At 47.3% G+C, this 24016-nt stretch overlaps 1 protein-coding gene across 9 annotated transcripts in view; it reads right to left on the reverse strand.

Annotated features, from left to right (window-relative positions):
* LOC309584648 (creatine kinase S-type, mitochondrial) overlaps window positions 1-24016 on the reverse strand; it is a 166162-nt gene that overhangs the window by 77021 nt on the left and 65125 nt on the right. For 8 of the 9 annotated variants that reach the window (XR_014227253.1, XR_014227254.1, XM_082300802.1 and 5 more), the window contains 2 exons: window positions 10736-10870; window positions 10281-10406 (listed from right to left, as the gene is read on the reverse strand). Coding sequence is in view for 7 of the 9 variants with exons in the window: in XM_082300802.1 (XP_082156928.1) it covers window positions 10281-10406; window positions 10736-10870 (261 nt within the window). In the remaining 2 variants the exon portion in view is untranslated. Of the gene's footprint in view, window positions 1-7339; window positions 7575-10280; window positions 10407-10735; window positions 10871-24016 lie in introns of those variants that run through there. The other variant, XM_082300803.1, reaches the window with a different exon arrangement.

Genomic DNA, 24016 nt, shown 5'->3' on the forward strand with positions numbered 1-24016 from the left:
CATATGGAGGTGTTAAATCCTGCATGGTCCCCCAGCTGGGCCAATAAAGGTGTGCTTTACTTTACAGTACCTTACTGTGGAGTAGATTCCTTTGAATCAATACCCTCACCCATCAAATTGTTTGTAAAGACATTAGCACACATCTTTTCCTATCATGTTGAATTGTATATGTGATATTGGTTGTTGAATGACACTGCCACCATATGTCATAAAATATCCTGGACAATGAACATGGACTGCTCAAGTTACACCAGTGATGGACTAAAATGAACTCAACAAACATCTTGGGAGGGATGGTCAGTGACTACTGAAATAATAACTGTATATAGTTATTTCTTTGTATATATGTATACAGTTGAAAGGTATAAAAACTGGGTATAATTTGAATGGTACAGCATATGGGGTGGATAATGTCCTGGGTCTAAAGACAAGGGAGTGAAGCTTTCAGAGCTGTTTATTCAATACCATTTTTTACGTCATAACCATGAGCAAGGTGTGTGTGTGGGGGGGAAGGTGGCCCGGAAGGGGGCAATTTCCAGCAGGTTAGTGATAGGAAAGGTTCGTTGCCAATGTCTTTACAAACAGTTTGATTGGTGAGGGTATGGGTGTTAACATCTTTGAAATGGGTCTTAACTCACTTCAAGCCGCAGGTTTGTTACAGAACCCAGACAGTTTGACTCCTGAAATAGACAAATGGGTCGGCACAAGCCTGAGTTTCTGAACTTTGGAGGAAAATGATAGGTTCAAGGCGGGGGATTATGTGGTAGGCGGTTCAGGAAGGCTGTACCTTCCTAGTACCTCAGCCAATGGGGAAAGGAAGAGGCCAACATGCGGCCGGGAGTTTAAAAGGAGGCTGCGTCCTCTGAAACCTCGAGAGAGACCCCACGGGGTATGCCCAGTGGACTCCTTCCCTTTATTCGAATAAAGTTGCAGGACTCCTCTGTCTCCTTTTGGACATAAACCTCTGGCGTCGTGAATTTTTCCGAACAGTAGACTGACACCGGAAGCAATTTTTTTTTGTTTTGTTTTACCCCTTTCGCAGAAGGGGTGTGGTGCTGTGCCCCTTTAAACAGGGAACGGAAACGCAGGGGACCTTATTTGTTCTCTCTGGGTTCCCGAGGGAGTCACCTCGGGCAGGTCTCAAAGCCATAGCCTGCGAAGCTGTATTTCGCAATCGGGTGCTGCTTCGGAAATACCCGCGCCGCCGCTGCCGCTGAGATAGACAGGGAGGTGGGGAGAGAAAGGGCGCCTGCCTCCTGCCGCACCGCAGTCTACCGCTTTCTGCAACCACGCCGCAGAGAAAGAGAGCCTGTGCTCCCGCGCTGTCATTGTAGGAACCAGCATTTCAGCAGTGCAACCCCCGAGTCGAACGAACTAGCTCTCCAGGTTCTGTTATCCCCGTTTATTTTTCCGTTGCTCCCAGACGGCGGGGTGGGGGGGGTGGGGGAGGGGGGTGGCGTGTGAGGGAGGGGAGGGAAGGTTGAGCTGGGAGACCCTCTACGGCACCTTGTCTTTGTTCTCCTGGACCACAAGAAACTGCCCGGGGGCAGCAGCCCTCATGTCTTTGTTCTAGGAGGACCACATGGGCTGACCGGGAAGCAGGAGCCATTCTGTCTGTTCCAGGGGGGCTACGTAACACCTTGCTTTTTGTTGGTTATAACATTTCCCTCCTTTGTACAATTTTCTTTTAATTGTACGTGTCTCATTCCATTGCTTTGTGTCTTTAGTAAATTGTTCTTTTAACTCATCATCTTTAATTTATTGTCCCTCCCTTGCCGACAGGAGTTTGGTTCCCCATTGGTTGCCAAAACCAACAGAGTTCCTAAAAGAATTCGTCGGCATCATCGTTCTGGCTAGGAGGTCTATAGTAGACTCTCACGATGACATCTGCATTATTTCTTTGCCCCTTGATTCTTATCCAGAGGCTCTCAACTGTGCCATTGCCAACTGTGGGCTCCATACATTCTAACCCTTCTATTACATACAGTGCCACCCCTCCACCTCTTCTGCCCTGCCTATCCCTCCTGAAGATCCTGTAACCATCCAACAGGGCACTCCAGTCACAGGACTCATCCCACCAGGTTTCACTTATGCCAATGATGTCAAATCTCTGGGACTGGGCCAAAGCCTTGAGCTCCTCTTGTTTGTTCCTCATGCTGCATCTGCTGGTATAGAAACATTTCAAGTGTGGTTCATTGTAGCAAACACCTTGTGAAGCACATTGAAGGATCCCATTAGTAGTTGTTTCCTCAAGTTTTGGCACATCATTCCACTGCTCATCACTGGCCAGCCTGGTATTGTCCCTTTCCCCCTTCCAAGCTAGTTTAAAGCTCTGTCAATGAGCCCTGCTAGCTCCTGTGCTAGAACTCTTTTTCCCCTCTGAGATAGGTGTATACTGTCAGGTGACAGTAGACCAGGTGTTTAGTAGATCCTCCCATGGTCAACAAACCTAAAATTCAGAGCACCAACCTCAGAGCCGTGCATAGATCTGATGGATCTGCCTATTCCTATCAGTATTATTCCTTGTTACTGGAAGAATCAAGGAAATCACTACCTGTGCTCCTGATCCTTCTACCAATTGTCCCAAGGCCTTGAAGTCTCTTTTGATTGCCCTTGGACTTCTCTTTGTTATTTCATCACTGCCAGTTTGAACAACCAATAGTGGATAGTAATTAGAGGGCCTTACTAGACTGGAGAGTTTTCCAGTAATGTCCCTTATCCATGCCCCTGGGAGACAGCAGACTTCCCTGTGAGTTGGGTTCGGTCTGCATATTGGGCCCTCTGTTCCTCTTAGAAGGGAGTCTCCTATTACAACTATTCTTCTTAACAGAGGAGGTCTTGATGCAGGGTACAGGTAGTGTTGTTTTAGAAGGCCCCACTATCCCAGAAGGACCTTTGCCCACCTCAGTAGTTCCAGAGCTTCATACCTGTTGCAGAAGGTACCAGTCCTACTTGTCATAATCTGAGAAGGAGGAATCTTCCTTCTGGTATGTGCAGTGGCCTGCTTCCAGCCTTCATCTTTAACACACCCTTGACTAACAGTTCCCTAATTACCCTGCAGGGTTCTGAGTCGACCTGCTTCTTCACTACAATGGAGGTTTGAGACTCCTGAGAGTCTTGAGACTAGCATCTCTGAAAATAATCAGTCTATCTCCTGCTCATTCGTTTGAATATTACATAGCCTGTTCACTTCTTCCTGTAGCTCCTTCACCTGGTGTCTTGGGAATGGTTTCTATCCCATATTCATTTTTTTGTTTGTTTTGTGTCCAGAAATGGTCACTACCCCCACTCTCCCACCCCTGGCTTTACTTGCATGGGAGCCCAGAGCCAGTGCATGCTGCGCTGGGAGCCCGCCGCACCCCCCCCTCCCCACCAGGTCCACTCACTCTGCACAGCCCGACCCCCGGAACCAGCCATCGCTGGTGAGCTATCCAGGGGAGTGATTCCCCGCCCAGCCCTGCTGTTCTCTGCCACTGCTTCAGGGCTTCTTGCTACACTTTAAGCCTACATCCGGCCACCCCGCGGCTTCTGGCATAGCCCCGGAGTTTCAGCTACATTTTGTTTGCCACCCCCAGGTGTGGCCGCCTGTCTTGGGGTGACTTTATGTTGTATCCCATATCACTGCCCATGCCCAGAAATTAGTATATATGCCTTTCTATGCCTTTAAACTGAGCCTGAGAGGGGGAAGGAAAAACTGAGCAAAACTTCTTCAAAGCAGTTTTGCAGCTTTGTTTTCATGTTTCGAGGACACAGAGATACAGACTCCTCTGGCTTCTAACAGCAGCGTCGGGAGCGAGAGGAAGCAGTTTTGTTTTCCAGCCAGCCTTTGGCCAGTTTTTCAGCTTCTTTTTCTCCGGAGAGAGACGGAGAGTTGAACTTGTTTTTTCTGGAATTTTGGATTTTTTCCCTTTTTCTGCTGGACTGCTTCAATATCAGAACACATCGGGAGGACTTTCCACCAAGCACAGAGGGCCTGGCCCTGGGCCAAGTCCCAGCTCCGAGGAGGAGGGAGACCAAAGGGAGGACTCTAACACTTTCCCAGGTTTTTCTCCCCAGTGAGAGATTTTATTATTTAGCATTATTATCCTTTTCCCGTGTGTTTGTTAAATAAATAGGTTTTATCTCTTTTACTTTCCTTTGAGGAAAAAGTTTATTTTTTCCCAAACCCGGTGGGGGAGGGGTGGTTGTAACCTGCCTTCTCTCAGAGGATATATTTCTAAATTTGGCCAAACCGGCACACTGCCTCTGCTGTTCCAGCCTGCTACTCCGAGGTTCCTGCTACAGCCCATTTCACCATCTGGAGGGGCACTGAGTCTGACTGCCCCTGGGGGTTTGTAAAGGAAGCCCCTTTTCTATCTCTCCCACCGGCTCACCCACCATTACTGCATAGAGAGAGGTGGCTGAGCTCATTCCACAGCGCCCCCTGCAGCCACGGGGGAATCATTGCACCTGCTCTGCCCAGCTGGGAACCAACAGCGCCCCTGTTGGCTGTGACCATAACTACACCAAAGGGAAAAGTGCTTGACAGCCGAAAGAAGGCTGTTGGTGGGTTTCTGGTTTTGTTTGTTGTTGTTGCCGTTGTTGTTGTTGTTTGTTTGCCTTGTTATATATATATATATATATATATATATTCATTCTAGTAAAGAACTGTTATTCCTTTTCCCATATCTTTGCCTGAAAGCCCTGTAATTTCAAAGTTATAATAATTTGGAGGGAAGGGGGTCATATTTTCTATTCCAAGGGAGGTTCCCGCCTTCCTTGGCAGACACCTGTCCTTTAAACCAAGACACCTGGCTACACAGCTCCTCAACCACAGCACACCTTCTGCAAAAGGACTGTTTGTCAGCTCTAGCCTCACAAAGAGGCATCAGGCAGTCCTGGCAATCTGTGACCTGGAGAGCTGCATCTACCATTAGCAGGTCTGGCTGGCTGGAGGATTCTGACATGGCTGGTTCAGTGACTCCTGCAGCTACATGAGATTGAGCTTTACTGCATGTCAACACCATAACTGAGGAAGCTTGAACTAGTATGCTAACAAGACTGGGGCTAAAAGGATCTCTTTGCTCTTCCTTATCAGCTGCTGAGTCTGTTTGCTGCCTCTATTGGCTGCTCAGAGATGGTCAGAGAGGAGCTCTACCTCCTCGCCCTACCATGTGAACTGCCACACTATGCCCTCACTGACATGCTGAGCTCCTTGGAACCATTTAAATCTCCCTTGGTTGCTCCAGGCACTGCTCCCTCCTCACCTGGTTGGCTGCCAAGAGCTTCCAGGTCCTGACGAGGCTGGGGGCTGCTGCTCGGATGTCCCTGAAGTCAAGAACCCACCTGTACAGCTCAATCTCAGTCCCCAGACTTTCCTTCAGTCACGGCCACTTGTTTGTTTGTCAGGTCTGGATGTTTTGCTTGTTGCCTCACCCTTTTCCTTATCCCATTTTGACAAGGTTCTTGATCAGATAATCTTACTGAAATAAGTATTCTCACGTTCCTCATATCCTTATCAATTAGTGTAACTTACCAGGTTTGGTTCTTGCTATTGCTTCACTTATTGTCTGTTGGTCAGGTTTGTATCTTCTATGTGTTTTTCCTTGCTTCCCTCCTTTCTTTTTATCCCCTTTTTCATTAAAAAGATCCTTGACTAGATACCCTTAAGGGACCTGTGGTGGATTGACCTTGTCTGGACACCAGGTGCCCACCAAGCCGTTCTATCACTCCCCTTCCTCAAATGGACAGGGGGAGAAAAAAAATATGATAAAAAGCTTGTGGGTCGAGATAAGGACAGGAAGATCACTCAGCAATTACCATAAGAGGCGAAACAGACTTGACTTAGGGAAATTAATTTAAATTTATTGCCAATCAAAGGCCAGAGTAGGATAATAAGATATAAATTTTTAAAAAATCTTAAAACACCTTCCCCCCCCTTTTCTTCCTGAGCTCAATTTCATTCCTGAATTTTCTACCTCCTCCCTCTAAGCAGTATATGGGGACAGGGAATGGGGGAGCCTGGAGCACCTCCTCCCCCTCTTTCTTCACTGATCTTGGTATCTGCAGAGTTGTTTGTATCACATATTCTCACTCATCTCTTCTGGCTGATGTTGCACAGAACCTTTTTCCCCTTCTTAAATGTTATCACAGGGGTGCTACCACCAGTGCTGATTGGCTCGGCTTTGGCCAGTGGCAAGTCTGTCTTGAAGCTGGCTGCAACTGACTGTCAGACATGGGGGAAGTTTCTGACATCTTACAGAAGCCATCCCTGTAGCTCCCCCCACTACCAAAACCTTGCCATGCAAATCCAATACACGAGCAGATACCTTTCTCTTCTACATAGCCTTACAGATACTACTCCCAGCTCAACAGCAACACAGACAGCATATTCACCAGAGCATGTTTTTTTTTCTTCTGATAAAAACTGATGTTTTGAAAGGTTACTGTGAAACACTGAATATATTACATATGCCAAAGATTAGCAAAGGGACTCTAAACTGTCTGCTGTTTTTCCAAGCTGCTCACCACATGGAACAGTGGTGAGCACTGAGAAGATTTTACTCAGGGTACTGTATCCCAGTATATCCTGGGCACTTGGGTGACTAATGCTGGAGCCTGGTCCCTATTACTGGGGACCAGAAAGCTGCAGGAAAAGACTGGAAGAGGTCATGCTGGACAGGTTTCTGTTGGATACAGAATATCAGCAAACTGATATTTGTTACTTCTGATTTTTGGTTCAGCTTGCTGCAGTCTAAGGCCAGAGGTGGTACCTGAGGAAAACACCTGAAAGCGACCTGGTGAACTGGTGAACTCTCCACCAGGGCTAAGAAAGTCCGAGGGTTTGGGATAACATGGTAAAGAAGTTTGTCTGCAAACCAGTCCTGGACAGAAAAGAGACATCTCCCATACAGAGACACCAATGGGTTCCAGATGACAGGTCAAGTGGTGGACTTTAGATACTGAAGCCATTTGCAGCTGCTTGCTCTAGTTAACTTTTGAACACGGTGTTGAATGCTGAAAAAGTAATGAGCACTTTGCAAGCACCCGCCCTTCAGGCTGAGAGGTTTTTGTACTCTGGACAGGCACTCAAGAGAAGTGCTTCTGTGAATAAAACTCAGGTGCTCAGAAGTCTGCATAAATATGGCCATAAGTGTACATACAAGCTAGAGTTATGTATTTGTGCCTTTTGCATTATTCAAGTAATACTTTCCTTATCATCAGCCAAGAAAGAAAGGTTCAAAGCCTAAGTAAAGGTTGCTGAGAAGACAAAGGAGAAAGGGAAGCAGTCCCTACAAAGTGGTTGTCCTACTAAAGCTGGACTATTTTCTGTCAGTGTAACCAGTCATCTAGAGAGACGTTGAGTATCAGGCAGTGTTTTATTAAACAAGGTATTTATATAGAGATATACAGAGGTGCCTTTCCGTTAAAATGGCAGCCATATTTTTTATTGTTAACAGCTATCAGCTGCAAGATCACTTCCTGCCAAACTGAGGTAACGGTGGTGGTACTTTAATGTCTTGACCTCTTTCCAGTTTCTTCTCACAGTCAACTAGATAGTTGACTCCATCAATGACAATCTGAACTAGTTCTACCTACAACAACAAGAAAAACAATAATAATAAAAGATTTAGGCAATGCTGTTAATAGAGGAAGGAAAAAATTGGCTTGTATGGCAAAGACTGCAAGTAAAGCCAGACCCAAGGAGGGTCATGACCTGGACACAGAGATCACACATGTGACACAGGAAATATGGGTCATGCATTGGTCAAGTTGAAGCCCATAGTAATTCCCTTCTCCCTACCCCTTCTCCTGTTCATGCTGAGCTTGGCCTTCTGACATTAGAAATTTTCAAATAGTCCCTTAATTTCCACCAAATTCTGCTCCTACACATATCCCTATATAAATAGACAAACAGAAATGCTTAAATAAAAGGTTTAGGCATGAGTTTAGAGACCTATTTCAAATGTTACCACTGAGAATACATGATGCCAAGACCTACAGCATGTTAAAGCCATGGGCTCCCATTTGCTATGTTCTCACAATTTACATATTAGGACAAAGAAAGTGAAAAGGCAGTGCCATGGATGTTTAGTCACTGGGCAGTTCTCTCTGAAGCAACAAATGCCAATGTAAGTAAAGAGGTTCTGGTGTTTTGCCAACAGCATCTTGTGAGGTTTGGATTAATGCCTTTATCCAAATGTGTTTGGGCTTAAAAGCTATGGAACATTGGTCTGACATTTGGTAAATGACTGTGAAAAAAGTGGGATAGTTGTATTTTCTTGATGGATAGTAATGAGATATATGAGTAATACTGAAATGACTTGAAGAATCATGCAGAGCCCTCCCTTACTGTTTAGCATGCTTAAAGCATCTCTACATATGTGCTTACTTCTTGATGGTTTAGACTGTTGTTTACCTATATTCTGTGAAATATAACAGCTTTATTCAATATACAGTCAGTACTGTAGAAGAAAGAATGCACTGCATCCAAATGGACACCAGTGAATTGCAGAGGATAATCTATACATCATCAACTGTAGAAACTAAAACTTATTCTGTGATATTAAGATACTAGTATGGTTTTGTGCTATTTAACTGTAAAGCCATATAGTTATCTGTCTGAAAAAGCAAAAATTATGTTCTTCTAGGAGAAAACAGTCAACTGAAAACTAATTGTAATGGGAGTGCAAGGGGGGGAAGAGACACACTCATTTCCCCAATCCAGTAGTAGCATGAGCCCTGAATGCTTCTGGATGTATGGGGTAGAGGAAGGAAGTGGGGGTTCCTTCACATGACTGGGAGTTGGTAGGATGGCAGGACTAGACTTTTGGCCACAGCTGTTTAGACTAACTCGCTGTGGTAGGTTGACCTTGGCTGGATGTCAGTTGCCCACCAAGCCACTCTATCACTCCCCTCCTCAGCTGGATGGGGGGGAGAAAATAATATGGGAAAAAAACCTCATGGGTCAAGATAAAGGCAGTTTACTAAAGAAAAAGCAAAGGTTGCACATGCGCAAACAATGGAAAAAACCCCCAAAGATTTTATTCTCTACTTCTCACCAGCAAGTAATCTATGGCCTCCTCCCAGGAAGCAGACCTTCAGCACGTGTAGTGGTTGCTCCAGAAGGCAAACATTGTAAATATCAAATGCCTCCCCTCCTTCCTCCTTTTCTTAGCTTTTATATCTGAACAGATGTCATATGGTATGGAATATCCCTTTGGTCAGTTTGGGTTGCCTATTGGTGAGGGGGGCATAATGTTGGAGAGACAGCACTGATGCTGCACCAGCACTGCTCAGCAGTAGTCAAAACACTGGTGTGTTATCAGCACCTTTCTGGTTACCAGTGCAAAGCACAGCACTAGGGGGGCTGCTATGGGGAAAGTTAATGCCATCCCAGCCAAACTCAATACAGTGAAAGTGCATGACTTAAAGGAAAACTGCATGTTAATCCAGTCTTAATGTCAGTGCTTGATTCCCTGTGTGGGTTAGTCCTAAAATCCTGCTTCTTTCCTCAGCATTTTGCACTGGGTACATCAGATACCTGTCCAATGTACAGTACCTAGCTCTGTTCCCAGTGTACAACTTCAGTGAACCTCATTCAGAAAGATGGACAAGGGGGAATGGGTTCAAATTGAGAGTAGGTTTAGATTAGATATTAGGAAGAAATTCTTTACTGTGAGGGTGGTGAGGCACTGGCACAGGTTGCCCAGAGAAGTTGTGGATGCCCCATCCCTAGAAGTGTTCAAGGCCAAACTTGATGTGGCCCTGGGAACCTGATCTAGTTGGTGACATCCCATCCGATGGCAGAGGGGTTGGAACTAGATGATTTTTAAAGTCCCTTCCAACCCAAACCATTCTATGATTCTATGATTCTTAGATACCTAGCTCATGCCCAGCACTGGAGAGACAACCTGTACACCTAGCTCATAGCTGTGCACTCCAGGAGGTATTCGGGTATAAAAGTTCATGCTGTGATGCTGAGAAACATTGTCCCAAGGGAATTCTGTTACTACAACTAAATGTTTCCAGTACCTGCACGCTTTCAACAAAATGCCTCAGCACATGATATAAACAAGTCACATTTATGGAACTTGCTTAGAAACTAGTCATATTTGGCAAACATTGCATGCACAGTAGTAATTTTTTGTTGTGTAAGCCTTTTCATTGGATCAAATTCACAAGTAGAAAAAACTGCCATAACTCCAAAAAATGACTGAATTCCTAGTGAACTCAAATGGAGGGAAACTGTCTTACTGCAGATCTGAGTTTAAAAGCAAGGAATAAAACAAACAAGCTACCTCTGATCGACCCATGCGGTCCAGGTTGGAGATATCATACACGTCTGCTACAGCTGCTGTGTCCACTCCACCAGTGCCACGCTTCTGTAGCCTCAAGTTCTCCAGGATTTTTGGAAACCTGGGATCCTAACAGAAGAAATAGGTTTGTTCATATTGTCTTTTGCCTTGCTTATTGTTTTTATCCATGATCTAATACCATCTCCAGAAAGACAGGCAGAGACAATTTCCTCTGGATTACAGCCTGTCTTGGTGTCTGTCTGCTGAGTAGATTAATTTCCATAACAAATATAATAATTTTCATAATACAAGTATGCTCAGTTAGTCATGCATTATGCCTGGGACCTAGCTGTTGCACATCTCGCAAACATCCAATTGCTGTAAACTGTCCTATTTTTATTTATTTTTTAATTTGAAGACCTGATTTATGTCACTGGCCTTTTAAACAATTTATGTACCTTGCTAAGCTTTGGCAGCTTTACATGGACTCCAGCACGTAAACCAGTTCCTAGGTTCGAAGGACAAGTCAGAACATATCCAAGACGTTCATTCCACATGAACTCCCAGCCTCGTTCTTTAATTAATCTTTCAACCTATGAAGGCAAAGAAAAAGAGAAAGGAAAAAGAAAGAACTGCATACAAACATCTCATCTTCTGACACTTGTTTATAGATTAAATTCTTTTCACTTTGTATCTATGTTGACAATGAACTTCATTATTTACCAATGGAGGTGCATACACATATACTCAAGTTAAGTCTGGTTTGGCTCTAGTATGAACCTTTGCATTCATCAGGCATCAAGTTCTCCAGTGAATATTACAAAAATTTCTTCATCATTTTCTAAATACCATTAACTTGAAGGCTCTTTAGCACTTTATCACATGGCCTTAGCCCATTAAATGATATGGTTACATAATAATTCTGACTTTTACCTATAGTATAAATGATTTTCTAGCCCTGGTGCTTTTAGAGCAAAGTTGCAAAGCACCAGTCCAAGCATCTCAAACACTGTGGAGCAAACAAAAGGAGCCAAAACCTAGTTTTATATGATTTTCAAGGTGATTACATGATGCTAGGTGAAGGACACTTGATTTCTAAATGCTTAAATTTCATAGCCCTGCTTTCACTATGAAAAGACTACATAGGTCCTCTATAATGATTTTCATTAGTAATTCTAAAACCCAGTTACAAAGGAGACTGAAATCATTATCCTCAGAAATATCACAAAGGTCTATTGACCTTTGAATAAGCCACTATTCTGTCCACTCAGATACACTTCTGAGACTTAATTCTGTGACCCAAATACAATTTCAGTTCAGTAAAACCACTGTCAGAAGAGAATCAGATACCTATGACAGTTCAGGTTCACAAGTCCTCTGCAATATAGGCAAATAATTCCATTCTGCAGAAGGATATAAAATAATGGACTGTCCTGACATTTAAATATTGTGTGGGGATGCAGAAATTGCTTGTAAGAAACTAGATCTGATTTCCTGCCTCATACACCTGCTCTGGTCAGTTTCCAAAGCTATCTGACCACTTCATATGTCAAGGTCCAGAGGTCAACTTCTCTTGAACAAGAGATAAGCACGGTAGCAGAGGAAAACATGGAAACAACATCCACAAGCTATGTCACTTAGACCACAATCCTGTACATTACTCAGTCTCATGGATATGCCTAAGAAGCATACCAGATCCTAGTGAACCACCCAGATGCCAACGAAGCATGCACTAGACACTTTTGTTTCTCCATGTTCCCAAACTCACCACATACTCAAAAATTCTTAGAAATGCTCTGAACTTACCTTCAGGGACCACTTCCTCATCAGACAATCATAGAATGGCTTGAGTTGGAAAGGACCTTAAAGATCATCTAGTTCCAACCCCCCTGCCATGGGCAGGGACACCTTTCACTAGACCAGGTTGCTCAGAGCCCCATCCAACCTGGCCTTGAACACTTCCAGGGATGGGGCATCCACAACTTCTCTGGGCAACCTGTGCCAGTGCCTCACCACCCTCACAGTAAAGGATTTTCTCCTAATATCTAATCTAAACCTACTCTCTTTCAATTTGAACCCATTCCCCCTTGTCCTATCACTACATGCTCTTTTAAATAGTCTTGCCCCATCTTTCTTGTAAATTCCCTTCAGGTACTGGAAGGCTGCAATTAGGTCACCCCGAAGCTTTCTATTTTCCAGGCTGAACAATCTCAATTCTTTCTTCCTTTCCTCATAGGAGAGGTGCTCCATCCCTCTTATCATCTTGGTGGCCTCCTCTGAACTCACTCCAACAGGTCAATGTCCTTCCTGTGCTGGCGACCCCAGAGCTGGATGCAGTACTCCAGGTGGGGTCTCACATTAGCATAGTAGAAGGGCAGCATCAATTCCCTTGACCTGCTGGCCACATTTCTTTTGATGCAGCCCAGGATACAATTGGCTTTCTGGGCTGCAAGCACACATTGCCGGCTCATGTCCAGCCTCTCATCCACCAGCACTTCCTATGGCCTTCTTGGCAGAGCTGCTTTTGATCTGTTCATCCCCCAGCCTGTATTGATAGCGGGGGTTGCCCCTACTCAGGTACAGCACCTTGCACTTGGTCTTATGTTGGGGAAGACGAAACAGGAAGGCCTTATAAATATGATTGCCTGACAAAAGATTTTGGGAATATGAAAACTATAAGCGACATCGAAATGAAAGCCACCTTTGAGATACCAAGTCTTAGTTACTGAACAACTGGAAAACAATGGTATGGCCGACTGAATGTAATCCCCTCTTGATTGAACAATACCCTCTGCTTGCAGGCAGGTCCAAGGGTCAGAGCAGACCCTACTAGCTCAGCAGAAGGGGTCCAAAGAGTAGTTTTAGAAGTTAAGATGTAACACTCTATGGTAATATAAGAACTCTTATAGGCTGTATGTAAATGCTATAGGATTTGTATCTTGTATTAGATTGGTTAGTGACAATTAGAATATTCAGTACAGAAGATGATTTATTGTATTGTAACCAGGACTTCAGACACTTCTTTTACTACACTTCTTACTATACACTCTTACTGTAGACTCTTACTATTCTCTCTTTGCTTACCCGCTTACTCTCTTGCTCTCTTGGGCCTGCTCAGAGCTGCCAGCTGCAGCTCTAAGCAGCGCCCCTGTACCCACGCCCTTTGCAATAAACCGCATGTTCCAAGACCCCCGGACTACAGAGATCTCTCGTCTCCATTCACCGTCCGTCACCACCTGACTCCATCCGTCCGTCCCGACCGTCCGAACCCGCACCGAGCACCCCCCTGTTCCTACAGTCTGGCGCCCAACGTGATTGCCGAACCCCCCAAGAACCTTCAGCCTGGCGCACAACGTGATTGAACGCTCGGTTCAGCTTTCTCCATCTGTGGGAGACTTCTCCATGGACGGTAACTAAAAGACCAGTTATTGCCACCTAGAACGTGTCGTGAGCACGGCATACCGTTGCTGAGCATCGTAAAAGCCGGAGCTCTATAATTCTGCCGAGGCAGCCCTCGAGCACGGGGATTACCTGGAGCTCTTGGAGGGAATTGCCTGGCAGTCCTCGAGCACAGGCGGCCACTGCTGCGCAGCGGCTCCCTGGAGCTCTTTGAGGAAGTTTGCCGTGGCACCCCTCGAGCACGGACACGCTGCTAAGCAGTGCCGACCGGAGCTCTAAGGAGGGACCCTGCCGCGCGCCCCGAGCACAGGCGAGTAGTGCTCAGCACCGCCCGCACTGGAGCTCTTAGTGTGACCCACCCGTGAGGTCCTGAGCACGGAAAGCCGTTGCCACGCGACGCCTAAAACCGGAGCTCTGAGAGAGGACCCAAAAGCAGCGTCCTGAGCGCCGAGTGGAGTGCCTGGCCAGCCCCCCACGACGGACCCCTGAGCAAGGACACTGCTCCTACGACAACATCTAAGTGAGTATCATACTGGTCTGATAATGGGACAAATGCACTCTGCCCATGACAGAGATCTCTATAAGCAACTTAAGCATTTACTAAGCTCTAGTTCAAGACAATTACCTAAACAGGAGCTAAAAAACCTCTTAGAATGGACTCTGATTAATTTCCCAAATGTTGACCGTTCAGCCGTCTTTACAAGAGACTTCTGGGACACAGTTGGGGTTAAGCTCTTTAATAATATCTCCTACCGGGATATGGCTGCCGCGCAGCTGCTCCCAGCTTGCAGAGCACTGGTGGAGCTGTTTGCTGCGAAGGCGCCGCCCGCAGCAGTCACCCCGCCGAGCCCGGCTCCTGCTGTGAGCCCGGCTCCTGCTGCGAGCCCGCCCCTTGCCGCCGCGAGCCCGCAACGGGGCGCGGCCCCCGCCTCTCCGCCGGTCCTCGCGGCTCCAGTACCCGCGGTCCGGCTGACTCGCGCCGCCCCGCCCCCCGCACTCGCGGTCCCGGCACCCGTTGCCCCGGCCCCAGCCACCCCACCGGACCCTACGGCCCCTCCCACCATCCCCGCCCTCGCCATCCCGCTCGTCCCCGCTGTCCCGGCTCCCGCCCTCGGTTCCAGCGTCTTCGCGGCCCCGCCCCTCGCTTCTATCACCCCGTCCGCCAGCGTCTCCGCGACCCCGCCCCTTGCCCCTGCCCCCACGTGCCCCCCCGCTGCTGCCGTCATTGTTACCCCACCCCCCACTGCTGGCATCATCGTGGCCCCGCCCCCCGGCGATACCCCGACGGGGGCGGCGGCCACCCCCCTGCTAGCTACGGGTGCTACCGCTCCCCCAGCCGCGCCGGTTATGGCCGTGGCTGCCATTATAGCCGGCCCCCCGCAAAGCCAAGCGGCGACCCTTCTTCCAGCCCCCCAGGTCCCCCTTGCCGCCACCGACACGGCGCCGGTGGTAGCTAATAGCCCATCCGCGTCCGTCGCTGCTGCGTCTTCACAGTCTCCTGCCGCTCCCGAACCACCAGTACCGACAGCGCCTGTCACGACCGCGCTGGGGCCCCCGGAGCCCCCTGTACACGTTGCCGCGGGAACCCTGCCCCCTCACCCTACCGTTCAAGCGCACACAGCACGCCCCGAGCTGTCCCCCGGCCCCGCGGCAGCACAGACGCCTATGTCTACTCCCGTCCCTGCCGGCGTCCCTGCGCAATCCCCCGATCCCGGCACACCATCGCTCGCGCTGGAACGCGGAGCGCCCCAGCCCTGCGAGCCACTTGGTGCCGGTGCCGCAGCGTCTGCACGGATGACTGGAGCCCCCTCCGTGCCTGCCGCTGTCCCAGCCCCGTCTCCCGGCACCGCCGCTCCGGCAGCGCCGTTCCTGCCCGCCGCACCACCACCCACCCCAGCCCAGCCTACAAGCTCCCAGCGGCAGCACGCCGTGATCCAGCCGCCGGCCCTCCTGCCTCCCGCCGCCCCGAGATCATCTCCTGCCGACAGAGCAGCTCTGCCGCCGCCGCCCGCCTCCGTGGCCCCAGACCGCACCCTGCTGTATCCACCGCAGCCTCCCGCTTCTCAGCTGCCAAATAGTGCAGTCCCACCGCCACCGGCATCCATGATCGTCCCATCGCCCCCTCCCTCGACCGCGGCCGCAGCCCCAGCCCCAGCCCCTGGTTCTGCAGTCCTGCCATCTCCCGCTCTGCCCGAACCGCCCGCCACACGGACTGCCGCCATCACAGCCTGCCACGTTGCCCTGATGACGCAACCCACGCATGCGCAATTGCTGCAACTCCCGGACCAGCGATATCACTCCGCTCACACTCCTCCAGTCGCAGCACCGCTCCCGGGACCAGCCGCACATCACCCCGCGGCTCCGCCGCCTGCCCCCCTGCCTCCGCCGCCGCATCCCGGAGCCAACCCAAGCAGCACCGAATCACGCCCGCACTCCCTCGAACACCCAGCCGCGCTATCGCCCTCTGCGCTCCTGGCACCGAATGGGACTACTTTGTATCACCAATCGATCGCACTGCCACAGCCAGGCACACAAGCCGTGCAACGAGGAGGGGGAGGGTGGAATATGACACCTGCTTTTATAAATACAGGACAGACTGAGAACTATTTTGCCCCTGCAAATGCCAACACCTTAATCCCAATACAAAACAATCCCGAAAAAGAATTAAGTCTGTTCCCAAACAGGTTCACTGTCCCCCCAGTGTTTGGGACAGACTCCTCAACCCAAAAAGAGACACTAAACCCTGAAAATTCGCCTGCGTTAATCCCAAAAGTAGAAAACTCCCAAAAATGTTTTAATAATTTTCAATTAACAGATTGGCATGAAATAAGACTCCAAATCTATAAAGATGAAAGTCTTAGTTTATTAGCTAAGCCTGTGATAGCTAGCCAACAGCCTAACAGTCCTAAAACGTGGGCTCCCATCCCCACTCTTGAAATTAAAAAACTAAAAAAGGCTGTAAGATACAGTGGCATTTGCTCACCGTATCTTAAACAACTGCTAAAAAGTACCCTAAAAGGAGCACATCAAACTTTAAAACGCATTTTAAATCAACAGAAAGGGGGAAAAGCCCAGGCTACACCTCAAAGAAGGTTGAATAAAGCCTTGTATGTTTTTAATTTCTTGAACAGCTCTGCAGAAGAGCCTGATCCCCCCATTTTCAGATATTTCTTGAACAATAAAAAAGCAAAACTGAAAAAACACACCCCAGTTTTAATTAAGATTCTAGAATCAGGAAAAATAGAAAGACCATACAATCTCATAATGTGGGGAAAGGGATTTGCATGTCTCTCCACAGGTGAAGGAACCAAGTGGATTCCAGCAAAGAAAGTGAAGCTGTACCACGCATCAAAGCCCGCTGTCGGTTCCACTTCAGCCAGTGACCCCGCGAGTGGGAGCCGAGAAGCCGTCACCCAAATGTGAACTAGGCAGAACCACTGAGAGAAGATCGTCTGCCAGAAACGGCTCAAGAAAAGAATGGAGTTCTAGTATTATTTGTGTAGATGCATGTTATTTTTAACCTTTTGTTTTTGTTTTTGCAGTGAAGCTTTACCTGTAAATCAACCAAAGACAAATGTTTGGGTTGCTTTAGCCAAATCTGCAGGCTCCGATACCATCTGTCTATCTGACACAAGCCCTGACAAACCTTTCTCAACTTATAGAGTGCCTTTCCCAGAAGGTTTTAGTACAGTTACAAAACCTAAGGGACCTAGCTAACCAAATTACAACAGATAACCCGTCTTGGCTAGACTGTTTGATGGTTGGAGCTTTGCACCTTGGCTAAGGGAACTCTGTAAAATAGGCTTGATTATTCTAGTAGTAATAATTATAGTTCTAGTAGCAGTATCTTGTATACTTCAGTGTGTGCAAAAAATGACGAGTAGGACTGTGTCTAATATCTTAGTTGTTCATCGGAACGGGGGAGATGTTGGGGAAGACGAAACAGGAAGGCCTTATAAATATGATTGCCTGACAAAAGATTTTGGGAATATGAAAACTATAAGCGACATCGAAATGAAAGCCACCTTTGAGATACCAAGTCTTAGTTACTGAACAACTGGAAAACAATGGTATGGCCGACTGAATGTAATCCCCTCTTGATTGAACAATACCCTCTGCTTGCAGGCAGGTCCAAGGGTCAGAGCAGACCCTACTAGCTCAGCAGAAGGGGTCCAAAGAGTAGTTTTAGAAGTTAAGATGTAACACTCTATGGTAATATAAGAACTCTTATAGGCTGTATGTAAATGCTATAGGATTTGTATCTTGTATTAGATTGGTTAGTGACAATTAGAATATTCAGTACAGAAGATGATTTATTGTATTGTAACCAGGACTTCAGACACTTCTTTTACTACACTTCTTACTATACACTCTTACTGTAGACTCTTACTATTCTCTCTTTGCTTACCCGCTTACTCTCTTGCTCTCTTGGGCCTGCTCAGAGCTGCCAGCTGCAGCTCTAAGCAGCGCCCCTGTACCCACGCCCTTTGCAATAAACCGCATGTTCCAAGATCTGACTACAGAGATCTCTCGTCACCACCCGTCTCCATTCACCGTCACCGTCCGTCTACACCCGGTCCAGACCGAGCACCCCCTTGTTCCTACAGTCTTATTAAACCTCATGAGATTCCCATGGTCCTACTTCTTGAGCTTGTCCAGGTCCCTCTGGGTGGCATCCTGTCCATCAGGCATGTCAGCTGCACCACTCAGCTTGGTGTCATCTGGAAACTTGCTGAGGGTGCATTCAATCCCTTTGTCTATGTTATTGATGAAGACATTGACTAACACTGGCCCAAATACAGACTCTTGAGGGACACCACTCACCACTGATGTCCATTGGGACTGAGCCACTGACCATTACCCTCTGGATGTGAGTGTCCAACTAATTTCTTATCTAACAGTCCATTCATCAAATCCATCTCTCTCCAGTTTAGAGAAGGATGTTGGGGGGGACCAACAGAAGCCCAGATAAATGACATCTGTAGTTCTTTCTTTGTCCCCTGATGTAGTCACCCCATCATAGAAGGCCACTAGATGGGTCAGTCAGGACTTGCCCTTGGTACAGTAGTGCTGGCTGTCTCAAATCACCTCCCTGTCCTCCATGTGCCTTAACATAGCTTTTAGGAGGATCTGTTCCATGATCTTCCCAGGCACAGAGGTGAGGCTGAGAGGTCAGTAATTCCCAGGGTCCTGCTTTCTATCCTTTTTAAAGATGGGTACAATGTTTCCCTTTTTCTAGTCACCTGGGACTTCACCTGACTGCCAAGACTTTTCAAATATCATGCAGAGTGGCTTGGCAATTACATCAGCCAATTCCTCCAGGACTCTGGGATGCATCTCATTAGGTCCCATGGACTTTTGTACATTCAGGTTCCTCAGGTGGTCATGAACCTGATCTTTGCTTACAGTGGGAAGCACATTGGTCCTCAGTCCCCATACTGCTGTCTTGTGGTGGCCTGTTCCCCTCCTAGCCTTGGCCACTCCCTTGATTTCTCCCTATTTGTTCTGTACCCCAACCCTGTCCAGGGACCGCCCCTGGACCCCTGACAAAACCATCCCGCACTCAGACCATGCTGTCTCTCCACCTCTGAACATTGCGGGGACAAGATGTGATTAAAGTCACCTCAAACCCTCATGAGAGACCCTTCTCTACCTTCTTTACCATCCACTGTGTTGTAATGCTGCTAGCTGCTGGAGCCAGATCGCAGGGCTGTCCGAAATGGACTCCAGAATGCGATTAATCGCATGGCCCTAGTAAACCCTTGCTGAGCTTTCTGGCTGCAGCAGCCTGCTAGACAGAGTCCAGTGGTTACAACAAATGGTGCCCAATGTGAGGCAATATGTGCCCTGGAGAGGCTAGTCACCTTTAGGAAGCCATTTCCCCGACTGAAAGGACAGCCAGTAGACTCCTGAGAAGAGTACCGCTTTTGATAGAGGTCGGCTGGCAGTGATGGACTAAACCGAGTGCTTTTAGTTGATTCTCTGTTCTGGAAAGCCCTCAAGAGGAGCCTGGTGGGCCTGGTAAAAAGAGTGGGAGTCTCTTTGTTGCTGGTAAGCCTCGGAAGGGAGCCGGGAAAGGCCTGGTTCGGGGGGTTGCTTTTCTTTTTAGTTTAATCCTTTTGCCTTGGTTTGGGTGGAGGGTTGGGGGTGGGTTCTTGTCTAGGTGAAGGAGGTCGCGCCTCATGGAAGCCTGGCAAAAAATAGAACCCCATCCCTAACAAGAGAAGATACAAATTTAATGCCCCCAGTTTTGGGAGTTTATTTTAGCAGTGCGTGGGTGGTCTTCGTGCGCGAGAAATCTAACCTTTGTTTTGTTTCCCTCAGTCATCTGGAAACAGGCACCTCCGATTCTCTCCCTCTGACCCTCAGGAGAGATCGGAAAATGTTCCGACCCTTACGTGTCTCCTCTGTCCCCTTACTGCGCTAGAGCTGACCACCCTGGCTCGGGAGCTCCCCTAAACCCCTATCCCGACCCCCAAAACCCCCGTCGTGCCGGCTCTAAGTAGCAGCCAAGATGGCTGCGGCCACGTGGTTCGGCCCCACCATGTTGTCTTCTTCTTCTTGTATCTTACCGCGCGCGCGAAAACCTTTGGCTCCTCCCTAACCCCGATCCCTGCGTCGGTCGCTGTGCCTTTGTGCGAGTCCCTGTCCCTACAGCAGCCCCTCCCCCCCCCCCCCCCCCGTCCTCGCGTGGTCCATTCCAGCCGCGCGTCCCCCTCCCCCGTGCCCGCGCAGACTGCTGCGGCGGCTTCTCCCTTCCTGGCACGCCCCCATTCACCGGCAAGCCCATCCCATCCCTGTCTCAGCCCTCCCCCTCCCCCCCCCGCCACGGTCCTGCCCCGATCCCTCCCCGCCAGCCAGCTCGGACCGCGGGGCGATAGCAGCGCCTGAGAAGAGTGTTATGAATGTATTGTGATGTTGGCTTTTTGCATGTTACATAATTGTTATGAATGTATTGTGATATTGTTTTTTTTTTCATGTTCCTTAATGTTAGAAAAACTTTACCTAGGTTCTGTAATGTAATACATGATATAGAATGTCTATTGTTTTTGTAGTCAATTTAGAAAAGATAGGCAGAGAAAGTCTTCACATTCCTGGAGTATTGAAGAAGGGGCAGTCAATAACTAACTCATGTAAGCACAAGTTAACTATTGGGAGACAGCAAATGTTAGTTCAGACAGAAGATGTTAATTACAAAGCCTAAGAAGCCAAATTCACCCTAATCTTGTCAAGATAGAGGGGACAAGGATCATCTCAGAGACTGCTGAATCATTCCTCAAAGGACTACGCATGCCCAGGGAGAAAGGTGAAAAGTTCATGAGAGGATGACTACTGGTTTTCATCAGAAAGATCCCCGAGGAAGAGGAGAGGCCTTCCTCAGCACGACCACCAGGACACACAGCGCATGCGTGACCCATATGCTAATGACTTCCGAGAAATAATTTGTATAACCACACCTGTCCCAAGGAATATGATGAATATTCATAATTTAACCCTTAATACTGTGTTGTAGAGAGCACCAGGTGTGTGTGTTTGGAGGAGCGATCCCCACACACCCGGCGCGCCGAATAAAGCAAACACCCACTTCTCTGACTCTGTCTCTGAAGTGTCTCCTGGCCCAGTTGAGGCGTGTCATACATGAAATCCCTATTTGTGCTTGGTCTTTGCATATTAAGTGCTTTAAATAATTAATTTTGAGTTAATTATTTTTAAATTGAATGTTACAATTAACCCATCAGCCCAGGTACAAAAATCCAGTTCCATTATCAGTGTTTCCATTTGTTTAAAGTTTATTAATAGAGTTGCACCCTTCCCAGTTAAAAATCACAAACTTGCCCCTTTTCAAGCTACAAACCACTGGTACACCATAAGAGTTACCTTTCCTGTGTTTACTGTATACTTTTACAAGTGTTTTGAGGTGTGTTGGATGTATTTTAATACTTTTTGTAGGTGTTTCACTTGCATTTTGATTCCAAGGCCAAACCCCCCACCCAGTCTTAATAGCCAGCAGCTATTTTTAGCTACAGAGCCATTACTCTGCAGGCAAGTCCCATGGCAACCTGAATACCTGAATTTTAATGAAGGCATTGTATTCCTTTATCTCTAACTGATACCACCCCCCTTGACAACGATGAGCCATTGGTGGACGGAGATGATCCATCAAAGGGAAAGCACCAATCGGCTTGGACCGAAGGGGCGGGCTGTGGGCGGACTGGGGGCGGAGCAAAAGCTATAAAAAGGATGAAGCTGAGAGGCGGGCTCTCTTCTCTCTTCCCCTCTTGCTCTCTCCAGAGTAGCTGTGGGAGACATCGGTGCTGGGCATTAAAAGCCTTTACCCCTTTTAAGGGGCTTTTAGTAATTTTTTTAAGTCAACCCAGCACTGCAAGATTTTTTTCTCTACCTGAGGTCTAGTGCTGTCTCAGCCAGAAGATCTCAAATCCCTGCGCTCCTGGGGCATACCATCTACCGAGCCATAGGATCCCAAATTTTTATATATTTTTTTAATTTCTGTAATTTTTCAATTTTTCTGTTTTCAATAAATTAATCTTTTTAAGAGTTGTCTCATTTCTCACAAGGCGTGATTCAGTATCTTATCAAAGAAGAAAAACCAGAAACCAGAGAGAAGAATTTATGGAGGGAGCAGAGACGGAATGGAGTCAAGGAGGAAGATAAGGCTGATGGGATGATACATAGAAACTCCAAAGAATTTATGAATCGTGCACGATTGTGATGAATGTGCAATAAGAGATGTACTTTTAAAGACGATCTTTTGGATGTAGAGGTGTGCCTTTGGATCTCTGCCAAAGCACCCGGCCATAATACCCTTTTTGCTGTTGTCTCCTAATTGTCCCTTTTATTAAACTTTTCTTAAAATTTTACAAAGAGTGAACCTCGTTTTTCACAATTTGGTGGCCCGTACGGGGAATAGACCTCACCTCTAAGATCTGCCGGGGAACCCAGAGCGGGGGGGGGGGGGGGGGGGGTGCCCCCGCCCGCTTTTGGCGGCCTTGCTTTGTGTTTCCCGGCATGGTCAGGGGGGTTTGCAGGTCAAACACCCGGAGGACAAGAGAGGAGACAAAGCAAAAAGAGAAAGGAAAGGCTCCCTAAGATACCGCGGCAGTTAAACACGTAAAATCTTGTGCACGAAGACTCAGAGAAAGGTATTTTTTCTTTCCTCTTTTTTTGGGGGGATACGGGGGATGAAAGTGTGTGCATGAGACGCGGGCTGGTTACCCCAGACCTGCAAAGCGAGTGTGGAGCCTCTGAGGCCGCAGTTCTGCTCTCCCGCGAGGGAAGCAGTCAGTAAAGAGGCGAAGCGAAAGATAAAAGGAGTGAGAGAACCCCCGGTCTAATTGGGACTGGGTTTCAGGGGAGAGATTGGACTCCTTGAAGGAGGGGAGTCAAGAGTTTCCTAGTACAAACCACGAGGAAACGAGACAAAAAGAACCCCTAAACATTTGCCAGGTTGAGAATTATTCCAAGATATTTGGGTTTTAAGACTGCTAGTCTGAGGATTAAAAATTCCAAGAAATCCAGGCTTAATTCTGCCAAATTGAAGATAAATCCGAGATATTTAGGTTTTGAGACTGCCGGATTGAGGGTTAAAAATTCCAAGAAATCCGGGCTCAATTCTGCTAAATTGAGGATTGATCCAAGACATTTAGGTTTTAAGATTGCTGAATTGACGGTTGATTTCAAGAGATTTGAGCTTAATTCTGCCAAATTTAGGATTACTCCAAGAAATTTGGGGTTTGAGACTGTCGAATTGAGGGTTGGATCCAAGAAATTTAGGCTTAATTCTGCTAAATTGAGGATTAATCCAAGATACCTGGAACATTGGGCCCAGGGGTGAATATTGGCCAACAATTTGAAACTAAAAGGTACCTTAATCTTGTGTGGTTGTGACTGATAGCACTTGAGAAAGAGAAATTGGAACAATAAAAAGGAGTGAGTGAGAATGAATGAAAATGCATGTGGTAGAAATGTTAAACCCTGAAATATAGCTTTATTTTCTGTAAGGAGGCATATTTTATTAAGAGGAGGGAACTTTTGTATTCTAGGAGAAGAAAGGGGAAAGAGGTGGTGGGGTCCGAATAGTTGTTTGTTTTGTTGGTTTTTATTAAAAAGGTGGGAAACAAAGGCTTGGGAAGGATAGATAAGATTCTGAGAAAATGGGACATAAAACTAGTAAGCAAGAGTCAAAGAATAAAAAAAGGGAATAGAGGCATGCCAGCAGAGATACCCCAGGAAAGCCCTCTGGGAGTTATGTTAGCTAACTGGAATACTAACCCAAGTACAAGATAAAAAAAGAGCAAAGTCAAAATGATACAGTTTTGTAT

This window comes from Coloeus monedula, assembly GCF_965178545.1.
Source record: "Coloeus monedula genome assembly, chromosome: W".
Lineage (NCBI taxonomy): Eukaryota > Metazoa > Chordata > Aves > Passeriformes > Corvidae > Coloeus > Coloeus monedula.